This window comes from Liolophura sinensis, chromosome 8 (genome assembly GCF_032854445.1).
Source record: "Liolophura sinensis isolate JHLJ2023 chromosome 8, CUHK_Ljap_v2, whole genome shotgun sequence".
Taxonomy (NCBI): Eukaryota; Metazoa; Mollusca; class Polyplacophora; order Chitonida; family Chitonidae; genus Liolophura; species Liolophura sinensis.
This window is the reverse complement of record NC_088302.1, coordinates 46,209,435-46,233,761: the sequence shown is the minus strand read 5'-3', so window position 1 is coordinate 46,233,761 and position 24,327 is coordinate 46,209,435. Positions and strand designations below refer to the sequence as shown.

The following is a 24,327-nucleotide window of genomic DNA, read 5'->3' as shown; positions in this document are numbered from 1 at the left end:
TTATACCATTAATGACACTATACACAAAACTATTAATGTCAAAAGTCCCCTTCCTTCTCTTCCGGCCCCTCCTTCGACAGCCTCTGCTGAAGATGACGTCCTGTCCATCCAATAGCCGCCTTCCTCTGGTAACGGCGGCTCAGTGTAATATACATTCCCATTGGGTAATCTGGGCTCGTATCTCCGTGTCGTATGAGATCGCGGTGGAATAGGCGGAAGTGTGATACATTCATTTGCAAAGGCATCTGCAAAACAAATTTTTCAGAATAATTCAATTTTACGGATGAATTTTGCTGATTGATCCATTTTTTTAAATTGGAGAGTAAAGGGAAATAATATCATAAACGATATGATAAACAAACCCGTATTGGTATGACAGATCGAGACCATATTTTGAAAAAACAAACAACAATTCACAGAATTACCAACTTTGCTGTCATTGTTACTGAATTATTTCCTCAAAGACAAAAAAGGATATACGATAATCTGTTGAAAAACAAATCTGCAAATTGCACACTGCGTGAAATATTTTTTCTTGTATCAGAGAGAGCCTCCTTTCACATAAATACTGTTCTCAAATTCCATATACATTGAGGACTGTCGATTCTTATTTAATTTTGAACATGTGTATATTACGGTTGATAGGCTGGATTATATAGCCTTATTGTCCTACTTTAACATCATAATTGCTGTGGAAAGTACCAATATGTAAAGAATTTGTTTTAATTTTTACGGTGGCACCTATCTGAGGTTAGATTTTATGTAACAATAAAAGCAAAGAACTTAAGACACTAATATATACCCTAAGATGATGAGCCACAGACTGAAACAACGTTATACATGGGATATGTTATGAATTAATGTTCAGCTATTTGCCAATAAAATGATAACATATATTAGAGTATACGGACCATGATGATCAGTTGTTCTGTTTGTTCAACGTTCGTGATGTTTTATTGTATATATATCAGAAAAGACTTTTTTCAAGATTTGTAATTATATTTTTTTATTAGATTGCGCGTCTCAACGTGGTCAGTGATAGTGATGAAAATGGTACGGTGATGAGATGTATTATTGTTTTGTGATGACAGTGATGATGGTTCTGATTTATTGATTTATTTGATTGATGTTTTACGCTGCACTCAAGAATATTCCACTTATACAACGGCGGGCAGCATTATGGTTGGAGGAAACCGGGCCGAGCCAGGGGGGAATCCCACGATCATTCGAAGGTTGTTGGAAAACCTTCCCACGTACGGCCGGAGATTAAGCCAGCACGAGCTGGATTTGAACTCACAGCTGCCGCATTGGTGAGAGGCTCCTGGGTCGTTGCGTGCTAATCCCTCGGCCACGGGATGATGATTTTGTGATCACAATGATGGTGGTTTGGTGATAACAGTGATGATGGTATGGCGATCATGGTAAGGTAATGACAGTGAGTACTACACTGTATGGAGAAAATGGTTATTATAACGATGACGATGATGATGATAGTTAAGTTCATGGCGGTAATGGTTTGACATCGTGCCTCACCCTCGTGAAGGTACATGGTGGCCAGGGGCCTGCGTGTCACTAGAACGTCCACATCTGTTAGGGAGTTACACTGGGTGGAGTCCAGACGGTAAATAACACGGAATGGCCACGTGGAATCGATGCCTTTGTATGAAGTCACCACCTATAAAATGAAATTCGAGATTAAACATCTTTATGCTACGATCAGATAAATGTGCGGACCGTTTCAGGCGACAAACGCAAAAAAGTCAGAGGAGAGCGTCTTAATCAAAGCATCAAGGACATTCTGATTTTTGGTAACTGGTCACACGTGATCCCTGAAATCAACCCATTCCGCATGCTGAATACCAGGTACTATTTAATTCCTAATGAAGCCAGGGGGTGCTCCATTTCGTGTTGATTTATTTGATTTTCTCAAAATATCGTCCACTGTATAAAAGTGAACGGATAAGGATTACAGTTAGCCTGGTCACGACGTGTGATGTTGTGTCAAAACATAATACCGTGAATCCGCAGGTGGTTGCGGTGCATTTCTAAATGTCAGTTTCTGATTTAGTTTGACAGATTTAAGTAAAGACTAGAACTTGTCCATATATCGTTTTCTTCATCAGATTCTCAGTGTTAGTGTAAAATGTTTATCTGATTGCAGATACTGAATGTTATTTACATAGGAACTGTTGTGATTAAGATATACACCATACAGGGGAAAAACCAGAGTAGCGACGACAGTGTGACAGCTAGCAAATGTTCACACGTAACCAGTGACATACGGCCTCTTATCAGATTACCTCAAGTTTTGATCTAATTATTCATGAAAAAGCTTAAATAGTTTCAAATTACACGCTTCCGAGCCCACCTTTCTAATGGTATATATTATAACGGCCTATATGGAAAGGCAGCACTTTTCGGGAATATCCTCTGTGACCCGGAGTTTATTTACGTTACCAAGCCATCAAAGTAAATGTTTAGCCGACTGATGCACAATCGAATTAGAATCGAAGCTACGGCTTTACTATCCGACTCAGCAAATCTAGGGATTAAATTTTTTTCAGTAGAACTATATCAGTAAGCCATGCAGCTTATATCATAACGCTGGTTGTCTGAATGACGCTCAGAACATTCAAAAGCATAGATAGCTCGGTTAGGCGTATCATTGTGCAATGCCTTCATGGTAGGACATGCAGATCTATCAAGAGCACAAGCTAGAAACCTACAGAGCGTAGCTCTGCCATTGTTCTACCCTGTTCTTAATACTCTCCCATTGTGTTAATGGCCGACAACTGCCGAAGTAATGGACCATAAAGAAAGGTGGACTTACATGTTTTATTTGTTCAGAATTGAGGCCGTTGAAGAGAGGTTAACATCAGTTTTGTTTTGTTTAAAAGCACATCGCGTGTGCTTCGACAATTTCCGTGCGCCTGTTCGGCGATTTCCGTTACACTCACCCAACAGTTAAAGGTGTGGCTGCCATCACGAGATTTAGTGATCAATAAATTTGTGACCATTCCGTCTTTGTCCCGCAGATATGCCAGACAGTCAAACTCTGAAGAGAACAAGAAACAGAAAATTATCAGACATCAAAGAAAATGAAAGGTGTCACGGATATTTTCGTGGAGCAATTAGATCATTTCTGAGTTAAGTTTACAATTATCAATTGACACGCCAACCGACGTTTGCTTTTCTTCGTAATGAAAAGGAGAAACTGTTAAAACAGATTTTCCTGATGCGATGAAAACTATTAATAATGTGTTTCCGGTGTGATAATTCAAAAACGAGCAGGAAAAAATAATACCCCAGTCTGAATGATGATATTCATTTCCTACATTTCGTGTATTTTTTCCACAGAGCTATCTAGTGTTTGACAGCTGGACATGAATTTTTGTTTTTCGATCTTGCAATAATTAATTTAGATTTCAACATGCGTCAAAACACGCCTACAGAATATACCCAGGCGAAGAGCATTAATTTTTACAGACGTGATCATGGCTGACAGCTAACCAATTTCCCGTTGAACCAGTCAGGGTTAATGCTGTACTTCCGGAGGCTCCAAACCCCAATGATAAATTGAGCGGGAGGGAGCAGTCTGCCTCAAGTTGTACAATTATTGGAGATAAGCTATCTTCAGTTTATGTTTATGGGAGCGAGAATCTGTGACCACTTTAGACAGCCTGGATGAGAGAGAAGGAGTTATTCATCGATTCAAAGCTAGTCACGAGCCTCCCTGGCAACCATTTGCACCACCATCACTTACAGCACCGATCGAACACGGATCAAGCTGCGTCTCGCGAACATTCATTCAAGACTCGCCGTATCTAAGTCAAGAGCTCTGTGTGTAATACCCTAGGCCTAACGATTTGGCTAATTTCGTTAATTTGGTAATCGACCGCAAAAGTACCAGTAGAATTGTCCGGTGAGTGACCACCTACTACTGAAGATTTGTCTGGAATTCGACTGTACAGCTGTCCACAACAGATACAGTCACGGACACGCTACTCCATGGTACAGATTGCACTAGAGGCAGGTGCAGAGTGACATGTAAAACTTTAGTGCCGATATTACTACATGTGAGGAAACCTTCCTTACTGATTCGTCAAACTACAAAGCCAATGGCCGTCCATTGGATGCTAGTATGTGAACATTCTTGAATACGGCGTTTAACACCATTGGCATAAATATACCCATGCGCTAATTGCGCTGTAATTTTGTTTCGTATGTAGAAAATACGTGTAGAATATGTTTGTCGGACATTTTTTAATTTGCTGGATTGTCACGCTTGTATTAGGTAAATGAATTTCAAACCAAAACTAAAATGCATTGAAACTTAAAAAGTTAGTGAAGGATGGTATTTTCAGACCAATAAAAGAATTCTAAAATGGTCGTCCATGCACCAAAGTTTTATACCATCGCCTAATGGCTTATAAGTCTTTCAAAGAAATAACAAAACACAGAGGTGAAGCGATGTGGGTGACTTTGCATTGTTAACATCTTAGTTTACAAACAGCATGAAACAGTCAATTCCCACTGATAAGATTCACAAAAAAGAGTATTGTGGGAACGCCAACACAAGATACAGGTGTGAATAAAACCCAAATTTTGAATCGCCTTGTATCTTTTGTTGGAGTTACCACAATACCCTAATTTATAAAACAGTCTAAATGATGACTTTGTGATAATAGTTTTAACTATTAAACCGTAGGGTGCCCGCCAGGCTCTGCCTGGCTTCCTCCCACCATAATGCTGGCCGCAGTCGTATATGTGAAATATTCTCGAGTACAGCGTAAATTACCAAGCAAATAAATAAATAAATAAATTAATCCGTATTTTAATATGGAAGATGGATGCGGCCATTAGCGATCTCAAGCCACACCGGGAATCGAGAACACGAGAGTCGAGATTAACAAGAACACCAGATTATCACAAAACCGCACGATCTTTTAATGAAGAAATCGAATAATTTTTGTTAATCTCAACTCGCTGGTATTAAAAATGCGGCTCAAGAACCCTAGTGTCCGCATCCGCCTTCCGTATTTTAAAACTCCTTTCGGTGCAAATTTGATTCTGTTTTATTTCATTTTTTCAAAATTTTTATATCTTAAATGTTTAATGGTTGATAAAAAAGAGTTATTCTCGCTTCCTTGAAGAAACAACCATAACCCGATAAAGCTTACAGGTCTCTTGCGGACAACTTATCTACCCGTCAAGAATATACATGTATCAGGATCATAACGATGAATGGTGACTATGTTGTCAGCGATATCATCAATATCACCCCGTCTCTGATCCTCCTTGTATAGCCGGGTGATCAGGCCCACGCTATCGCCGAATATGAGCAGTAATAATCTGATATTACATGTAGTCAGATTCTATCGCTGGAATCGCGTATAGTCGTGTCAGTACATCTATTTACATACGGAGATGAAGCGGCAGAGTCTCTACCATGATTATGAAGACCCCTTAATTAACGGGCCTGTCACTAATAAATCCACCTGTCAACTGCGAAATATGCATCATTTGTGCGCATGTGATTATGCCATAATCCCTGCAGCTATAAGCTGCCACGTTGACCTATAGCTCAATAAGTACCGTCTACTCGAATAACCCATCACGATAGGACAGCAAAAGGTATAATTAAAATGATATTAATTACGAGCGACACCTGTGCTGATCGGTTTTATCGTCGATAATCTGTGAGGGGCAGTAACTGCTCTGGGGTTAATCTCTGCTCTGGCCATACTGTCGGCTGGTCGTCACTGGCCAGATGCATCACCAAGAGGCCTACAGTACGATGACCATTTGGGGCTTACATGGTAGTATAGCTTAACATGTATACGATCCTGGCTCCTCGTTTCTATATGTCTTAATTCTTATATATAATTCCGCTTAACCCTGAACTACAGGTTTTGCAAGCATCCATGTTTATTATATCAACATGATGCTTTTAAGAGCAAATGCAATTATAGCGAGACCGAGATAACTATATTTGCATTAGACCTGGAAATTATCCACAGCCTACGAGTTTGAAATTTGAATTGGATGACATTCCTAGAATATCGACTGTCTTCCCTGCATCGGTGAAAACTGGTGACGGCTTTTCTCTCACGTTTTGCAGCTTTACTTACTATATATATATAGAAAGTGGTGTATTACGGTATTTTTGGAAATGGGTCTTGCGATTTTCGGCTTGAAGCGCTCCTTTATGGTTTAAGTGGAATACGAATGTCTGACTTGACGCTCAGCTGATTACATGGTTACCAATCTGAGATGTCTGTGAATATTTTTTTGTCATTTGGCATGTGTAAATAACCTAAATATACACGAAGATAACGCCTCGACACTGAACGACGAAATCTCGGTTTTATTCACTCGATCATAACTATTCTATTCCTTTTAGAATAATTATATATCACATTTTTGTGCTTTACAAAGTTTTTCAGTAGAAGGTTAGAACAAAATCTAGGAAATTGAAGCGCTCATAAAGTGATGAAGCAGGTTTTCTGTGGAATTGTTGATCTGTATTTTTAGATATCTCAGACAACCTTTACCTGTAAATTTATGACCTGAGAAGTGTTAAAAATCGATTTAACCGTACGTATGGTTTTAATCTGGATTTTTTTTTTTTTTTTTTGTTCTTTCTGTTCCGAAATATCACGTCAGTGGTGACATTTGGGATTGCTTGCAAGTATGTGCCATAAACAGAAAATCAAAAGTCACACCCGCGTGTGTTTAGGTGAGTAATTTTGTCATGTTACATAACTGGCAACATCTCTACAACTACACACGATTAGCCGGAGAGGTGGCTGGAACGATGCCAAGTGAGCAGGGTAGTAAAATTAAGTTCGCTTCCATCGCCTGATGAAATAGCCAACTCGGTGTAACAAAGTGCAGACTGGGCTTACTTTAGAGGTGTTAATAATGGCTAGACACACCTCAGCCAAAAAGTAAAACAACTAAAAACACAAAAAACCAAACAAAAAACCGCTTTTCTAAGAATTATGAATGAAATACTAGTAATGCTTATGAATGTGACTAACTATCGACGTGTCCAAATCATTTCAAATCAATCAAGTTCATTCTGTCAAAACCTAAAACAATATCCAATATCAAATTCCCAATGACAAGTTGTACATAACCGGGACGTGTAAGTACCCATGCAAAGTGTTACAGTAAACGTACGTCCCACATGGTAGCCTGTATATACGTGCAATTCCCTTTGACTACTACACAAGGTACCCAATACGTTGTTTTCAGACTAGGCACAGATGATATGCTTGGTAGTGTAGTCTATCGAAATGATTCAAACATAAAAGGTAAAAAACAGTTATAGACGACTTTTCATAAATATTTTGCTCATTCTAGATTATAAAGTAGTTTAGTAAATCATGATTAAAATTTATCACCAATTGATTTTGTGTAACCTAAAATCCATTTAAACTTTACTCTTATCGCATCATTCGATTATATTGAAGAGATCACATATGTACGTTGGCAACGGATTTGACCCCTTGAGTTCAATGAAATCCGTTGTAGTATCTTATGCAATGTAGACTTTTGATGATTTTTGCAAGGATCAATACCTTACCCGGTGGAGTTACATTATTTTTCGTTTTTAAGCACCTCTACAGAAGACAGTGATCTATGTGATATATTCTCTTATACATGGACTTTTCTGCCACATGAAACGTTGAACGTCAGCGGGGCTAAAATCAGAGACACAGGCTTCGGAACATACTCGTTTCACGACTCGCGTCACCAACACTCGACCTTGGGCGACGTCATTTCAACGTAGGGGTGGTTGCCAAAGGTGTTCATCATATTTGTCGATCAAATTAATTAACACAGACGACATTTGTTGGTCTAAAATCAACAACGAAGACTAAATAAAAAAAGTAATTGTTTCTTTTACCTATTGGGGAGGGCAAGGATGGGCAGTTGTTAGACCACATGCTGAATTTGGTGTCGGTGTCACATCTCACTCTATCCCAGTCTGAGATGTACCCGCTACAGTTGTGCCCGTCAAACGTCCCATTGAACGGGATTGTCCCTTCCAAACCACAGTATGTCGGCATAAGGCGTTTTTTACCTACAACAACAAGAGTTAAATTACAAGCAAACTTTTATATAAATATTCTAATAAAACGAAAATCAGGATAAACGGAATGATTGCAATCTTTTTAACTATAGCAAATTTCTTGATGCTATACATATTTTCTTACACGCTACACAGAATGCTTTACAATTTTCAGTCAGGTTGAAAGCCTAATACATAAGTAAAACAGCGCAACAGAAGTTCTTGAAAAGATGAAGTCCTGCAGATACGTACCAACAAGATTTTTAAATGAAAAACTCCTGACACTGTCAAACATTGGCGCACCGTCGTTGCTGAACATACACAGCTGACTAATGTCACGATCCGTCCGCTCACTACGACCTGGAATACAACAGTATGAACGAAACCTTATACGCCAAAAACAAGTAATTCCTATATTTATTTACTTATTTAATTGGCGTTTTACGCCGTGCTCAAGAATATTTCACTTATACGACGGCGGCCAGCATTATGGTGGGAGGAAATTGGGCAGAACCCGGGGGAAACCCACGACCATCCGCAGGTTGCCGGAAGTAATTCCTATATAAACACATTTCTGTTACAGTTTAGAAACGAGCCCTGGTGTTTATTCAGAAAATGAATTATATTTAGTCACATTTGAGACATTTACATAGTAATGTGGAGGTTATTTTCAGTAAACTCAAGCTGTCCAGTAAACATGACTTTGTGTTATTGTTAAGTGTAAAAAGCCGATAAACATGTAAAAATATTCAGTACAGTAAAGATATAACAAAAATGTAAATATAAATGTCACAAAATGACTATGTAAACAAGGCATATATTTACTCTAATAAACAATAAATAAAAACAATAGTCTGTGCTCATCTTCTACACAGTATTGTCGTAACAGGTAACATTCGGTTTTACTTCTTAGAAAATAACGACTCCTGGTATGATGCAATTTTCAAAAACTTTAATTTCTGCATTAATACATTTACATAATATTGTCAACCACTGAACACTGGGTTGTAGAGTTGATTGAAAGTCTTCGAAAATTGCATGTTTATGTAGACTGGAGTGCACTGTGTCCTATAAAGAGAGTTTGCAACAGAAAAAATGTCTCCATTAATATTTGCTCCCATGTTCTCATGCCGCTGCTGGCGTTCACACCGAAATCATGTACAATGTTCTAAAAAGTTTTTAATTTTAAAGCCCTGCTTTATTTACGGTACGAGCTAATTAGTTAAATGTTGGGCAACTTTGAAACGCTTGAGATAAAAGTGGCTCTCCTGTTTAAGCGTGCGGGTAACGCGGATGAGCGCTTATACTGTAAGTAGCTGCATGGTACACGGACTTACCAAGTTTGTACTGCAGTAGGTTCTGGTTGTAGCGCTTCAGTTCTATACAAGTGTACCGTGGAGAGCTGGAAGCAAAGAAATGACGATGAGAAAGGAGGTTGTAAACTTGGCTGACGTGCGTCTTTTAGGTGAGAATAATCAAATAAGTTGATCAGCCGTCTTGAATAATTCATCAGCTTCCGGCACGCACAACCAATTAAGTGGCGCTCATAAAACGAGTCGGACTTCACACAGCCAGTGAGATATAAGAGAGGTCAGAGGTCGCGGCAACATAATAGCAATGTACGCGTTCGTTGTCCTGTTTGGAAATGATTTTTCTACGGGAGTGTTTATGTCAATAGCATACTAAAATTGCGAGAAATGTCACGTTGTGTATTGATCGAAAAAATAACTGTGGTGTCAGTTGGTTTAAACAGTGTAATCGAAAAATGTTCACACAATTCCGAAATGGTTTCGTTTTGTAACTGTACTATACGTTGGCTACATGCGCTATAAATATGTCTGCCATTCTCTGATGGGAAACCACACCCGAGCTTTAACGAAAATGACACACACAGAAAACGTCGTAAGTCGTAGGCTATAACTACGTAAAACGGTAGCGTCATGTCCCTGTGACAATAATTTTTCTAATGAAAATAGCATGGTAAACGTTTATATTCTAAGGTCTTTAGAATTACACAAACTTCCATATTCGGCCAAAACATACACTGCATGTACAGCGGTTTGATAAATCAGTCCCCTGACAATCTTTGGCAACTTGGTGTCGGACTGTAGTTAATGTTTTGTTAAACCTTGACCTTGTAAAAACATTGACGTTCGAGAAACACGTTGGGAACATGATTCAATGCTTGATGAGTTTCTCTGTGCCCAAGCTTAAAACATGCAAGAAAGAACAGATCGTCAACAGCAAGTTCTCTTGCAACATCATTAATCGAAAGCGTTTACCTTTTCACAAACCGATTCGATTTTTTAAATTATTATTGGCAATGCTCATGATACCAATCTTTATATAATCCGGAACTCGTTAAATCAGGTGTTCTTCGCCAAATCCACCATGATGTTGAAATAATATCACTCTGAGGATAACAGGAGGAGTAAAAAGTGGCTGTACTTCTACATTGATGGTCAACCTTCGCGTTAAGACAGATCGATTTTAACCTTGTATTTATACACGACTGTCAGCTGCAAAGGACAGTATAAAGCGATCAAGCCGATATTTTCCTGTATATAATCAACGAAAATTCCATTTACACAATTCCCTGTTTGGTAGTAAAGCAAAGCGCGGTGTCCAGGACACTGCATTTTACAGCGTCGTATAAACGCAGTTTATAACCATCCCCAGCATAAACTAGGAATTAGACTTTATTGCGCGATGTGGATTTCCTCAGACATACGGTTATAAATGTTTTCACATACGTTTACTTACATGTATGTCTGCTATTATATGGAGTAGCAGTTTTGAAACATTCTTTGTTGTATCTCCCTAATAGCTATAGGCCAACTTTACGACTGGTCTGCGTACGATGACAGAGGAAATGATAGGGCCTCTGTCTTCCTTTGTTCCCATCACCGACGACCATTTGTCATTTACTCTTTTAACTTTAAAAGTATAAACATATTGACTTCATAAAATTATTTCAATGTGATCAATATGTTCAGAATAAATTTGTTGTGCTTGGTGCAAAGCCAAGTTATGCTAGGTGATAAGCAATGGTGCTAGGGGGCGGGTAAATTGCTACCATTTATGCAGGTAAATGGACAAGAGGCCGTATTTCACCGGCTATGTGTGACCATTTGCCAGCTATCACACTGTCGTCGCTGTTCTGGCCTTACTGTCTATGCTGTACGTCTTTAGTTATATTGTAGATATAGATTATCCCCACCAGCAAGTTGTAAATAGGACTTTGTTAAAGACTGTAAATACTGGTTCGTTTCTTCTGTTCTGTTTTTCTCTGGTTATTGGTGTTCTTATTTTCGTTTAAAATGAGAAACCGAAAGCTAAAATCTGCGCTCGAGAAACAACGATCATATCAATGGAAAACAAAACTACAGGGTCGTACAATATGTGGCGGTATACTAAATATTTGAACGGGTGCATTGAATTTTACATGAATGGTATGGACGAGAATCACGTTGTATATAAGGCTAGGGTCTTAATGATAGAATTGAACGTGGTTTAAGTCATTAAATACATTTTGTTCAGTAGACCGAATTTTCATACTAATATTAAACATCTGATTTTATGGATAAAAACATCTGTTTTACAGATTTTTTACAGCTTTTAATAAAAAAAAAATGATCCAAACTCACCATCCGTTGTAGAAAACAGAGACAAGTTTGTATTTGTCATCCGTTGGGTGTGGTTCTGCGCATGCGAAGTCTCCCAGGATGGAGAAACTGACATGGGTGGCATTAATTCTCACGTGCTCCACCCGGTCACCATTAAACAGGGTCCAGTCTCCGTAGAACTTCGCGGGGAACACACACACTTGCTTGGTCACAGATCTACGGGCTACACCAGGACAATAGACTTGATCAGTACTCTGCCAACTCAAGTAGATGGCGCTGCGTTGTGAAGGGTCATCTAGAAACCAGAAAGAGCCACAGCGCATGCGTGGTAATGCAGCACTGCTCTCTACGAGTCTGATTCTAAACTACACTTTCAGTCCACAAGCACAAACACAAAGAGTTGTTTTGAAGAGGTAAACATTCTTTGACAAATCACAAGACAACATATACAAGAAGACTCAGGAAGAATGCTATTTTCCCCAAAATGAGAAAACTTGTAAGAAATAAAGCTTAATATTTTAGCGAATTTGAAATCTCTTTTGGAATCATTGGTTCTGTACGAATAATCGTTCAAGAAAATGAAGACATCACCGAAATCTGGTTGAAATAATTGGGGTTGTAATCACAGAAAAAGTTTAAACAAATGTTTGGAAGTCATTATTGTACATTAAAACTTAAGTAATTTAACAAATTCATAAAGTTATGATGATTTAAAACGCAGTCAGCCCATGAGCTGCGAAAATAGCTCCGAATTTGTTCTTTTCAAAATATCCAAAGCAAGCAAAAGCATAAATGGATTCGCCATATGTATGATAACTAAGATTGACGTCTTGAGGTACATTGTTGCCTTGGGAATACACTAATAACTTTCATCTCAAGCAGCCTACTTACTGAGAAAATAATATTGACACATCTCATTTCCCCCTCAAAATGCAGCAATTTCCCTTCTACATAAATTCACACACCATGCGCTACAGTCTTATTTCCAAGAAGAGTTTTTCGTTCTCTAATTAACATTCCAAAGCGTCAGATGAGAGACAGTTTAAGAGAGAAATAAGCCATAGCGTGATTCCATGCGCTTTTCACACTGCCGGATTTGATGGCCATGTGTCGTGCAGTTTGTTAGCTGTGATACAAGTCCATCAGGAAAGACCATTAACTATCATGCGGAGCCCTTCACGGGGAAAAAGGGAGGGGGGAGGAGTGGAGGATTTCTCGTAACAGTAGACAAGGTAACAAAACATAACTGTTTTCAAACAATGGAGGCACAATTAATGATATAATATTAAATACAGGATAAAATCTTTGCACTGTAACACAATTAAATTCATTAAAAATCTCTTCTAATTTGATCAGATGGCTCACTGAAACGTTTTAATGGATGTTGAATTTGAATTGTTAATGCTCAGGATGACTTGTCAAAGCGAAATTTAGCAACACGAACTTCCGGTTTCCACTTAATAACGCAGAGCAAGTATTCAGAGTCTTCATGAAAGAAACACTCTGATTCCTTCTAGACATTTTGTTTTTAAACATTTCACGATATTTTCACAAGAGACGTTGAATAAGTACGTAAAATATATACTATACGCGTGGTACAAGAGGGACAGGTGAACCGGAAATGACACTGATCATGTGAAGGTATCATGGGAAATGGATTGTGAGGAAGAGATTGAGAGACAGTCATGAATGGTGGGATTGTGATTGGTAAAGCCGTGTGAACATTCAGAACAAAGATATCAAGCATTTGTTATAAAGGTGTTTAACTTTCGTAGGCAAAGAAGCAAGAAGCTTGTGTCGTGGCATTCATAGTGCTTATGTCGATTGAGGCAAGATACGCGATAAGCGGTATGGATGTCTTCTGCAAAATCATATACAGTTTCAAGATTATTTTAGCAACAAGGCAATGTACCAAAGCACCAGAAATGTGACACACAAATTCATTATTGCAACGGCGTACAGACTAATTTCAATTAAAATAGCAACACTCAAAATTTAGTATAAACATGTACATCTGTGTTAGTTAATGATTTCTGTTTTTCAAGTAACCTTTTGGATTCAACGTGGACAACATGCTCGTCTCAAAGTATATGTATGAAAACGCAAACTATGCTCTGAAAGAAAGCGGTGCCGATCGTGGATAGCAAACTGGCGTTCAGTATATCGCTAAAGTGCTTTAAACACACAACACCGGGTCACAAAATAGTTGCCAAATGGCTGTTCAATGGTTCGGTTGTTTACACACACCGCAAATGTGTACACGTACACATAAACTTGTATGACCACGTCACGCCATTCATTTGGATTGGTACCTGGCAGAAGTATATGTGCCATATCCGATGATTGGAAGCTGCTGACTACGTGTAGTACTCTTGTCGTGTGTAATGCTGGGCATACCAGACAACAGATGCTTCTGGGGAGAGGTGGCACATACAACGTTATCAGAACGCTTTGGGGAGAGGTGATATATACAACGTTATCAAAACGCTTTTGGGGTGAGGTGATATATACAACGTTATCGCAACGTTGGGTGTTATTACAACGCGTTACATCCAAATACGTCACAATACTGACACCATGAATCGTCACGTTACGTACCACAAAGACCGCAGGATCGTTTGCAGTGGAATGAGTACTTTGATGCATCCTTCGTACACCCTCCTTTTCTGGCAATCTCACGACACCTGGGTCCTTCGTCTTCGCAGTCCCACGGATCTAAGCAGTAAAGCGAGTGTCACTAAGCACACATTTAACACAGATTCAACCGAGATTTTATTTCCGGTTGCACTTTTGCCTTACCACAGCCCTTTAAGTGTAAAATGGAGTCTCGATTTTTTTTCTACTATCAAACAAAGAATGCACAGAAAGATATAATGATGGAGGAAACATATAAATTCCCCAGAAATGTAGACTCAAGTTGATATATAAAAAAATACAATGATAACATAAACATGAGCTATAGGGAGCTGTGGGATAAACACGGTTTATCCCACAGCTAGCTCTATAATCCAAGAAAATAATGACAAAATTACTGAGTAAAAATTGTAGAATTATAACTTTTACCAGAACACAAATGCTTCAAAACAGATTATATATATTATCGTCTTCGTTCTCAAAATCAAGATAAGCATTCTCAAGATATTCAAATTATACCCATGATTTTCTGCAGTCACAGTTCAGCGTTTGACTTCCAACAGACAGAATTCTTAAAAGCAGTCTTGTATTTTTGTCTTGTTTGTAGTCTTTCGACATTCGCACATGTTCTAACATCGCCTATTCGGTATAACACCAAAGTCTGCACATGACGTCAGGAAATTTTGCTATATCTGTGATTGCTAGGCTTTATTTTCAGCATTCAATTGTGACATGAAAGGGCGGTTGAAAGGTTTACAATTTCTAAAACAGGATATAACGGACGTAAACAGAGAAAAATCAGTAAGTACGACATAAAACCCTAGCATACATGTATATACATTCGAATAAACTGGTAACTCCCCATTACCTTGTTTACTTTTTGCGAATATTACCAGTATATCTCTTTAACCTTAGCAATGACTTATGTGGTTAAAACCAGCCCACCATTTCAGTACATAATAGTTGTATTAGAAATTTAGAAAAAAGACCCAAAATACATTCGATATGCATTGACTATCAATTTACCTGTGGGTTTCATATGAAGCTCATAATATTCAATCCCATGGGTTGGGGTGCCTTCCGGCTCCATCGGACAAATAACACTCAGATACAACAAAACTTTGAACTCCCCATCCATCTTCTTGGGAAATCGCTGTTATCAAAAAATAATTAAACAATATTTTTTTTACATTATGTTCTCTAGGACTAACTTGATTAAAAAATATATGCTTACTTTTTTAATCTTCTCAGAAAAAGACATGTAAAAGTTTTGGACTGACTTTGATGATGTATTCTGTATGATTTCGTTGATATTTTACATTATTGTCAGTACACAAATGACAAGAACAGTTCAATGCCTTAACGGGTTCTTGAAATACGCTTCTCAACGTCCCTGTGAACTTTGCCAGAGGGTTATTTCTAATCAAGACGCCGTTGTATAAGCCTTGTGCAGCCTCCGCAGCCATTTTGTCCTCAGTGACCTTTAGTAACTTTGTAAATTGCAACATTTTGCAGTTAGGCCGTATGTCTTTGGTTAAATTATTTACAGCTGGCGAAGACTAGGATGCTTAAAGCGGCATTAGCATACTTTAGAGAGTAGATAAATGTGAAAGTATAAACAATTTGGACGCTTTTTTAATTTCCGGAAATTAGTCCTGTCCCCAGTTGTCAGTTTTATGGACGATTTTAATATAGTTGTAATCTTCACTAGGTAACGTTGACACAAGCATTCCCCACGTTTTATTAGGGAATAAGCATCCTTGTATGGGACACGCGTCTGCCCATGTAGGGAACTGGATTAAAATGTCACATTCCGTTTAGGATTTATAGGGGATTGTTGTAAAGTAAGTTTATGGGAGTATGCTACTCTGAACTGATGCGTATCGATCCGTGACTACAACGCTAAGACGTGAGGACCAAGGGAAAAAAGACACGAAGCTAATCTACGTTATTCGCATCCATCATTGAGCTCCAAGCCAGAAACACAGATACATTGTTAAAGGGGGAATATGCGGAAATTGCGAGAAAAATCTTGAGGGAATGACATTTTAGACACGTGATGCAGCTGTTTATGTCTTAACTTGTAAGGGATGACGTGGGGAGTTGAGCTGATTTGGGTTTGGGAAGAAATGGCGAGGGACAGGCGGGGGAAATTGCCCTGTCAACTGGCCTGATCCGACTCACCAAACAGAACTGAGGCTGATGCTTCCTCACTCCAGCCACCACGTACAGAAAGTCGCCTTGCTCCCAGCTAGACCAGCACCCCAGCCTCTGCCCTGCAAAAACAACCCCGGAAATTAGCTGAGGGAAAAGGCCAAGCAAATGTGCCTGACCAAACCTTGACGAATTACGGTATTAAAAAGACTGTTGTATAGCTGTACCTGTTACTGCCACGTGACTATGCCCACGCATGCCCACTGACCACCGCTTCCGGTTCTAGTCTTACTGCTTGACATTGACAAACCAAAAAGCTGATTTATGATTAATATAACTAGCAAGATCTGTAAGTTTTATCAAAGTATGTTAATTTCACTCTGTCTAAACTGTACAGCGTTTTTTCACGCTAATAAACATACATTTGTTTATTAACAGGTTAATGATGATTTTAAAGTGACTTTAACCCAAAGCGATAAAAAAAATATGAATTTCTGTGCCGGGTGCATCGTACTAAAAACGTTTAAAACTGCGTTATATGTACAGCCCACTTACATGAGGAATAATTATGCAAATGAGATTAAATGAAATCACGTCAAATGAGAAATGTGTAGGATAGAAAAGCAAGACTGAAATGTTTTTACAATGCATATTTACTTGATTGTTGTTAGCGTCATATATTCCAAAAAATTTCTATTATACAATTGCGGACCTTGCATAAAATACTGTACATAATTTTTACAACTTTATTCGTAAAGATACTCAGGGAAGTGTATACTGTTGACTTCCTCGTTAAGTAATTCCGAACACCGTAAGCTTACTCACATTCATTCGTTTTGGAAAATGGGCTACAGCTGCTAGATTTGGGAGCGAAGAAATCCAAACCGTCTCCCATAATGCACTCGGCGTCTAAGCGGGACCGTCGCCATTCCTTAGCACAGATATCCTGGATAGCCAGCAAATTCAGGGAGCATTAGTCACAGACAAATTAGATCATCTGTCCCACACTAGAGCTTCTCATGTGTTATTAATAAAGACATCGTACCACTGGTCGGTAAAATGAATAATAAAGCACCTGATTAAATGTCACAATCATGTATTAACTTAGCCTCTGTATTTCCTAATTCAAAATAAGCAGTACAGGATGTTTCTGTTCCTCCAGAAAAATAAACTAAGTCAGTATAAGCATATTTGCATAAAGAAAATAAAAAGAGGTAGTGTCGACAAAAAATTATAACCTACAGCACTACTCCATCAAAACAACAATATCGAAGTATCTGATATATTACGTTGGAATCGCTTTATATCCAACGGTACGTTTTGAAATCATCTTACTTCCAGTGGCACGAGACACTGTCCAGTAGTGTTCCTTTACAGAAAAACAATTTTCATTTCATAAGTACTTACGTCATTAGTTAACCTGCTTATGGTTCTGAAAGTAAAGCCTCCGGTAACTGGGCACTGACGATGGTCATTCTCGTACGGGGCTGACAGAGAAAAAGACTTGATTAAAGAATGAATAATTTAAAGTCCAATGCGCACAAGCCAAATGCCGTCAGCGAAGTAAGTCAGGCATTAGCCACATTAGGTATCGTCTGACATTTTAATGTTACGACTTAATATCATACGCGCAAATTTTCCCCTAACCCTTGTCTCTGAGGCAACGGTACTTTAGTTTATTCCCAGAAATGTCCTTTTAATGATTAATAGGCCTTCTGGTTCCATCATGCAAACCAACCGCAAATTTGCTTCACAAATGTGTGCTGAGAAAGTACATGCTCTAACCGTAGTCAAGACAGCCAAGACGCCGTGCGAAACGTTTATCATCTAAGCGTCTATGCGTGGTTATTTTCAAGATGAAATATTCGACATGTATAGAATATTACTAAACTTCAGTTTCCGTTGCATAGCTGATAAATTGCAAAATGCCGAATCCGAATAAAATGACGCCATCGCTATCCCCCTATTGTTGTCTTCTTTCTCGAATCCCGTACTATTTATGTATTTAATTGGTGTTTTGAATACGCGATGCTCAAGAACGATTCTCTTCTTTGATTGTCCATGGTCATGTTCGTTGATGGACAAAACCAAACATAACCATGAGTAAACCACATCTCGCCTAGAACGTGACAAACCTGCTTTAATACCTAAGAAGAACAAGCTGTTTTCTCTTAGCGGAAGCTGTCTAGACCACTCGGCCAGCAAGAGCCCAAAAACTACCCCATGTCATTCAAAGAAATCTTGTACCGGTACGTTTAAAAAACTATATGTCGTATCCGAATTCTAACATAGGAAAATATTAGATTACGCTATATTAGATTACATTCTGTTACCATGTTACCATTCTGGTCACGCCGATCATCTGCTAGCTGATTAGTATCATCACCTTGACAGCGAATAGTGAAGCGCAAAAGTTAAGTAGTGAGCAAAGTATCCACAGCTAAGTGCCATAGCAGATGTACTTAAAGCCAATGTGCAATGTTAAAATGTGCAACAGACCATGAAATTCTTTTTGATGCTAGTTATGTGCCAAGGTCTATCTAGGAAGCGGTTTACTTACCGAGCCATGGCCATTCATCCGGTGACAAACCGTCTTCGTCACACAGGTCAGCATCATTGTTATCACTCATTGGACCTGTAAGTAGCAATGGGCATTTAACATAAATGATAAATTTCCTGTTAGCCGAATTACAGAAAACTTTTTCGTAATGGTTTAAGAGCCAGAGTTGTCACGAGTCCATATATCTAAAGAGAGATCTGTAAGAGCCTGTAAAACGAAAGCTTCTTTTTGACAATTGTGTTTGAGTTCCTATAAGTCATTCGCCATTCACATTCAAATGAGATTATTTCCACCGTCTAACAAAAGTGTCATTGACAGATCTAGCCTGGAGTTTTGATACGAGCCACAGGGTACACATCGATAACACGAAGCTGATTTAAACTGATTTCGGACGCCGGCCAACTTCCGCTTTTACTTCGCACCAATGGTTAAGTTTCGTCGCATCGTCTTCTGGTCTCTTTCCTTGTTTTAATCGCCGACTGTCAGCATTTTTTCGATAAGAACTTTTTATGGGGTAAAGTGAACGTCTTAGAAGAACTAATGATGACTTAAACCTTTTACAGCCTTTCGATGATTACGGGATTTTACCGGCAAACACGTAAGGCCATTACCCGGTCGTGATTCGAAGGTCGTTACCGAAATGTCCTTGATTGCTACGTTTTCCGCTGTTTAAAGCTGATATGGTAATTGATGAGTTGGGAAGATAATAGTACTCTGTCAGCTGATATCAGTACTCAGTGACTTCCTTTAATTTGTTAACTGCTACTTCCGATAGGTTGCACACATTTTTATCAAATGAAGCGAGTATGAATTTCAGCAGCGATGAGGTTTTTTCAGTCTGTTTCCAGATTGTGTCAAAGACGTTGGAATATAAGTAACAGTACGCATAAAAAACGAGCGCGTCAGCGCAAAAATTTTCCCACTTAACGCGCAAAACTTAGTTTCTAGCGGCTAAGAAGACCTGCAGGTAGGTATATATATACAGTTTCTCCTGCAGAGCGCGGAAACACCGTTACACTAAGGCAGCCCACAATAATCTGTTACGTTTTTGACTGTGGCCTCTACATTCAGTGATCCATTCATTGTTTATATTAACAGAATAAAAAAATTATGCTTGGCCTATCGATTGATTGGTTTTTTTAACTATGACTAACAGAACTGCATGATTTGTTCTACGGCTAGTAATACTGCATCATGGTTCTAGACTTCTAATGTCACTCGATCTTGACGAATGTGCTGGCTCTGATCCGGCTTTTTCTATCAATAAAGTCCCTTAGCCAATAAGGTCGCATACACAGCCCACTTCCCGCTGGTCAGATGTACATGTGCCTGGCATGCTGCTGTGGTTTACATGGCGAGGTGCGATGGTTTGGTAAGGTGCGGTTTACGCGTCCATGTGCTGTAATTTAGCTAGTGAAGTGCGATGGTTTACCTAGTCCTGGCGAGGTGCGGTAGTTTACCTGGTGAGGTACGGTGGTTTACCTGTTGAGGTGTGTTTGTTTACCTGGAGAAGTGTGTTGAAATATTCTTGACTAAGACACAAAAATACCAATCGAATAAATATTTATTTATTTATTTGATTGGTGTTTTACGCCGTACTCAAGAATATTTCATACGACGGCGGCCAGCATTATGGTGGGAGGAAACTGCGCAGATCCGACGACCATCCGCAGGTTGCTGAAAGATCTCCCCATGTACGGTCGGAGAGGAAGCCAGTATAAGCTGGACTGAACTCACGGCGAACGCCCAATCGTATAAATAAATAATTTACATACTGGCTTATTTACTCATTGAATACGCCATTCATGTTTCAATGATTGGTCTGCCTTTTTATTTGTACCATGGCACTTATTTGAGACGAATCAATGAAATAGTGATAAAGTCAGGCCAGGGATGATACTTAGTGCTGAACGACCACACTGTTCTCCGCAAGCCCCTTCTTGGGGACCCACCCGCCTGGAGCGACACTAGTTTTGATACGACATATCTGTTGTAAAGACTTGGCAAAACAGAAACAGCAGATACGTATACGATGTTCAAGATGTTCTGTAGTCCAGTTGATCCAGACAGAACCCCGTCCCCATCGGCCATTCGGTTAGTAACAGACACGGGCAAAAATTAGCTGCCACAGACGGTGTCAATGAGGCATGAGACAAAATTTGGCGCTACACGAACGCGTTCTTGGCAAAGTGAATATACGCCTCAGTTAGAAATGCATGGCAGGCGGCCAAAAATTTTAAGTCTAGAGAATTTGCGGGTGGGACTCGTACATAAAAGGGGTGGCCGCATCCGGTTAGTGATTTACTACATAAAGGATGCATAAAAACATACACGTGTGCCCGGCGTCTGAAGTTCGGGATAAGTCCCACGGTAGCGGGACCTTGACGGGTACGGCCGCCAAAACTGGTTAGAAGGAGACGAAGGCGTGCAGAGCTTGGGACCGGAGTGGCCAGCTCAGACACGTACATCTTCAGGGCTAGCACCGCCAGACGCGCGAGCCACAGGTCATCCGCTCATAGCAAGCATTGAAAACTTTTATCGAATTAGGAGGGTACTTTAACCTCCTGTGGCAGCGAGCATCATCCTTGACCGGGAATCGATGGCCCCAGGCCTTTCATCACGACGGACATACTGTTAATCTGAAAATTAACCAAGCCTGTAACAATGACCGTCCATCCACTCTTACCCTTTCGGATATCGAGCCAAGCTCTTACACCATGCTAAGTACCCGAAGTAGTGAGGCAATGTCCCAGTTTCATATTGATGTAATAAACTAGATAAATGACTGGCCCATTAGCGCAAGACTCCTTCAGGTGAATATGTCGTAATGACTACTTTTGTTCGCTACACTTACGTGTATTCTATAACAAAGAGCGAGACTGAAAAACCACACAAAGCACCACTTCCTAAACTGGGTACGCGCAATATTTTGATGCTTAACTCCTGCAACTTACACATTCGACCACATCGTCGCTTTGTCACATAGTGTCCCACTTTAACCGTATAAGAGGTGTGTCAGAAAAAGTCTCAGTTTAGGTCATCTGATATGGTATTTGACGAATATTGCTTAAAAGTGTTTTCCAAAGAATTTCGAAAGCTCTCCTTTCAAGTAACATTTTCTTATAAATTATCGCTTAACCGAAACATTTTGGGCCTTTGACTTGTATTCAGGACGATTGACGGTTAACCAACTCTATTTCAAGATTAGCCATGTTCCTGGGACAGCTGTACGAGGAATCAAATAATTTTTGACGTCACAGTAGCAGTTGAAGTCTTTGTTCACCATTGTATTTACTTGTATATTTTAACTATTAAAATAGTATTTAATCCCCACCAATTGTTATGCTTTCCTCCATTTACAACCCCTTCGAGTCGTATTTCAAAGTAACTACGAAAAGGATTATAGGACCAGTTTTACACACACAGTATGGACCTTCTTGAAGAGCCATGAGGCATCTTTCACAAAAAGTCGTGGAACATTTAGTTTTGCTTAAATTTTCTCGAAAATCACGTCGATTTGTGACATTATATAACACAGGGAACGTCATTTCCCAAGAAAGGCAAGACGAAAAGTTGTTAATCCATTTTGTGTTCGTCATCCTGTGATTGCTCAATTAAAGCCATGTATAATCACTCATTAGTAATAATATTTAATTTGAAATTCAACATTCTTGTTCTCGGTGTCATTCCGCCAACCCATAACTTACACTCACTCCCTTCTGAATAAGGTGGATGTAGCAAGATAAATCACCTTTTTTTCTTGCTAAATCCAATGCTTTTACGGCCATAAATCGGGATTTAATTGTAACAGCCCCAACAAAAATTAAACAGTTCAGAGGATTATCTAAAACAATTACCGCCACATAAAATAACGGCAGACGACCTGGGCACCGAATCACGTGACTGTTAATGGGGTTGCTGACCGCGAAGTCGTGAATAATAACTGTAAGTGCTAGGGAAAAAAACGTGCAAGAGGCTTCAGTTTGTTATTTAAAAATACATGCGATTAGGAAGGATTAGTACTAATTTCCTGTGAATAATTCATTGAATGATCTTGAAATCAGTTATAGGAACGATAGCCAACAAAAAAGGACGACATGTGAACATGTGACGATTTGAAGGCAGGAGGGCAATGTGGAATGATGAGAAAGGACAACACACTGGGGCTCAAATATCCCACTATCCCTTATTATGGAGCAGCCATACATAAAAATACTCAAGGCAACAGCGTTGTTACTTATCTAAGAACATTTTTATCAATGTTGGACTTACAGAAACCACGACATGAAATAGAATTATACTCACTTAGTTTTACTCTGTGGGTAGTTATACATGTATCAAAGAGAAGCTTTCTGGCGAACAATTCTCTGCCCAACATATAGCTTATAGCATAAAACATAATGAAGTAAATGGTTTTAAATTGAGTTTACGTTCAATCTGGAACGCAGTTGACACTGGATGTGATAATGATGCACGGTGCCGAAAATAAATTCCATTATTGTTTGAATACGCAAATACGCAAGTGTTTCAAGCGGAAGAAGTTGTGACGGAGAAACATTTGGTATCCCGTCACATGCTTACAGAATACAGCGTGCCTTCATAGTTTGACCATGAGATGTTTTTTTGTTTTGTTTTTTACCAACATGTATTCATTCACAGGATATTTCGCTTATACGACAGCAGTCAGGTTTATTCGTGGATGTGGAATCTGAAAATAGCCCGATGAAAACCATAGAGCGTCTTTGAGTTCCGGATAAAAGAATAACCCGGGCCGGAACCAAAGTGGGGTGGATTCGAACTAGCATCTTATTATTCCGTAGTATGCAGTGATGGATTAGCCACGATGCTCTTACACCCAATAATGGCATTACTTTTATGCAAAAGCATGGAATACATCAAATTACAGCCACACAAGCAAGAAAAATGAAAGTCAAGCACCCAGCTAAAAATACATTCACTTTCAGGTAAATGTTATAACAAATGGCTTAACTTCAGTATTATCTTCAACATTTACATATTCTTTGTTAATTTATAAATAGTATCTCCATTATCCTGATACATTTTGGCATGAAAGTATGTTAAAATAAGATATATCTTTGAAGAATTCATCAAAGAAGTCTTAGAAAAGCAAAACATTTATTGGAAGCTATTGTTTGTGTAAGAAAAGGAATCCGAAAATAGAACGATGAAAACTACACAGCGTTCAATAAAGTGAACTCACCATCTTTAACTTGGAGAACGTTGGCGCCTCGTCTGATGAACTCCATACAGGT

At 39.1% G+C, this 24,327-nt stretch overlaps 1 protein-coding gene across 1 annotated transcript; it reads right to left on the bottom strand.

Moving 5' to 3' along the window:
* On the bottom strand, positions 1 to 24,327 carry LOC135473592 (uncharacterized). The gene is made up of 14 exons (XM_064753451.1): positions 24,276 to 24,327; positions 19,055 to 19,129; positions 17,902 to 17,981; positions 17,320 to 17,440; positions 16,525 to 16,616; positions 15,367 to 15,493; positions 14,305 to 14,421; positions 11,728 to 11,929; positions 9,418 to 9,482; positions 8,333 to 8,440; positions 7,916 to 8,092; positions 2,958 to 3,055; positions 1,534 to 1,675; positions 1 to 245 (listed from the first exon to the last, which is right to left on the bottom strand). Exons 1-14 carry the CDS (start codon positions 24,319 to 24,321, stop codon positions 1 to 3), a joined length of 1,695 nt encoding a protein of 564 aa, XP_064609521.1. The 5' UTR covers positions 24,322 to 24,327.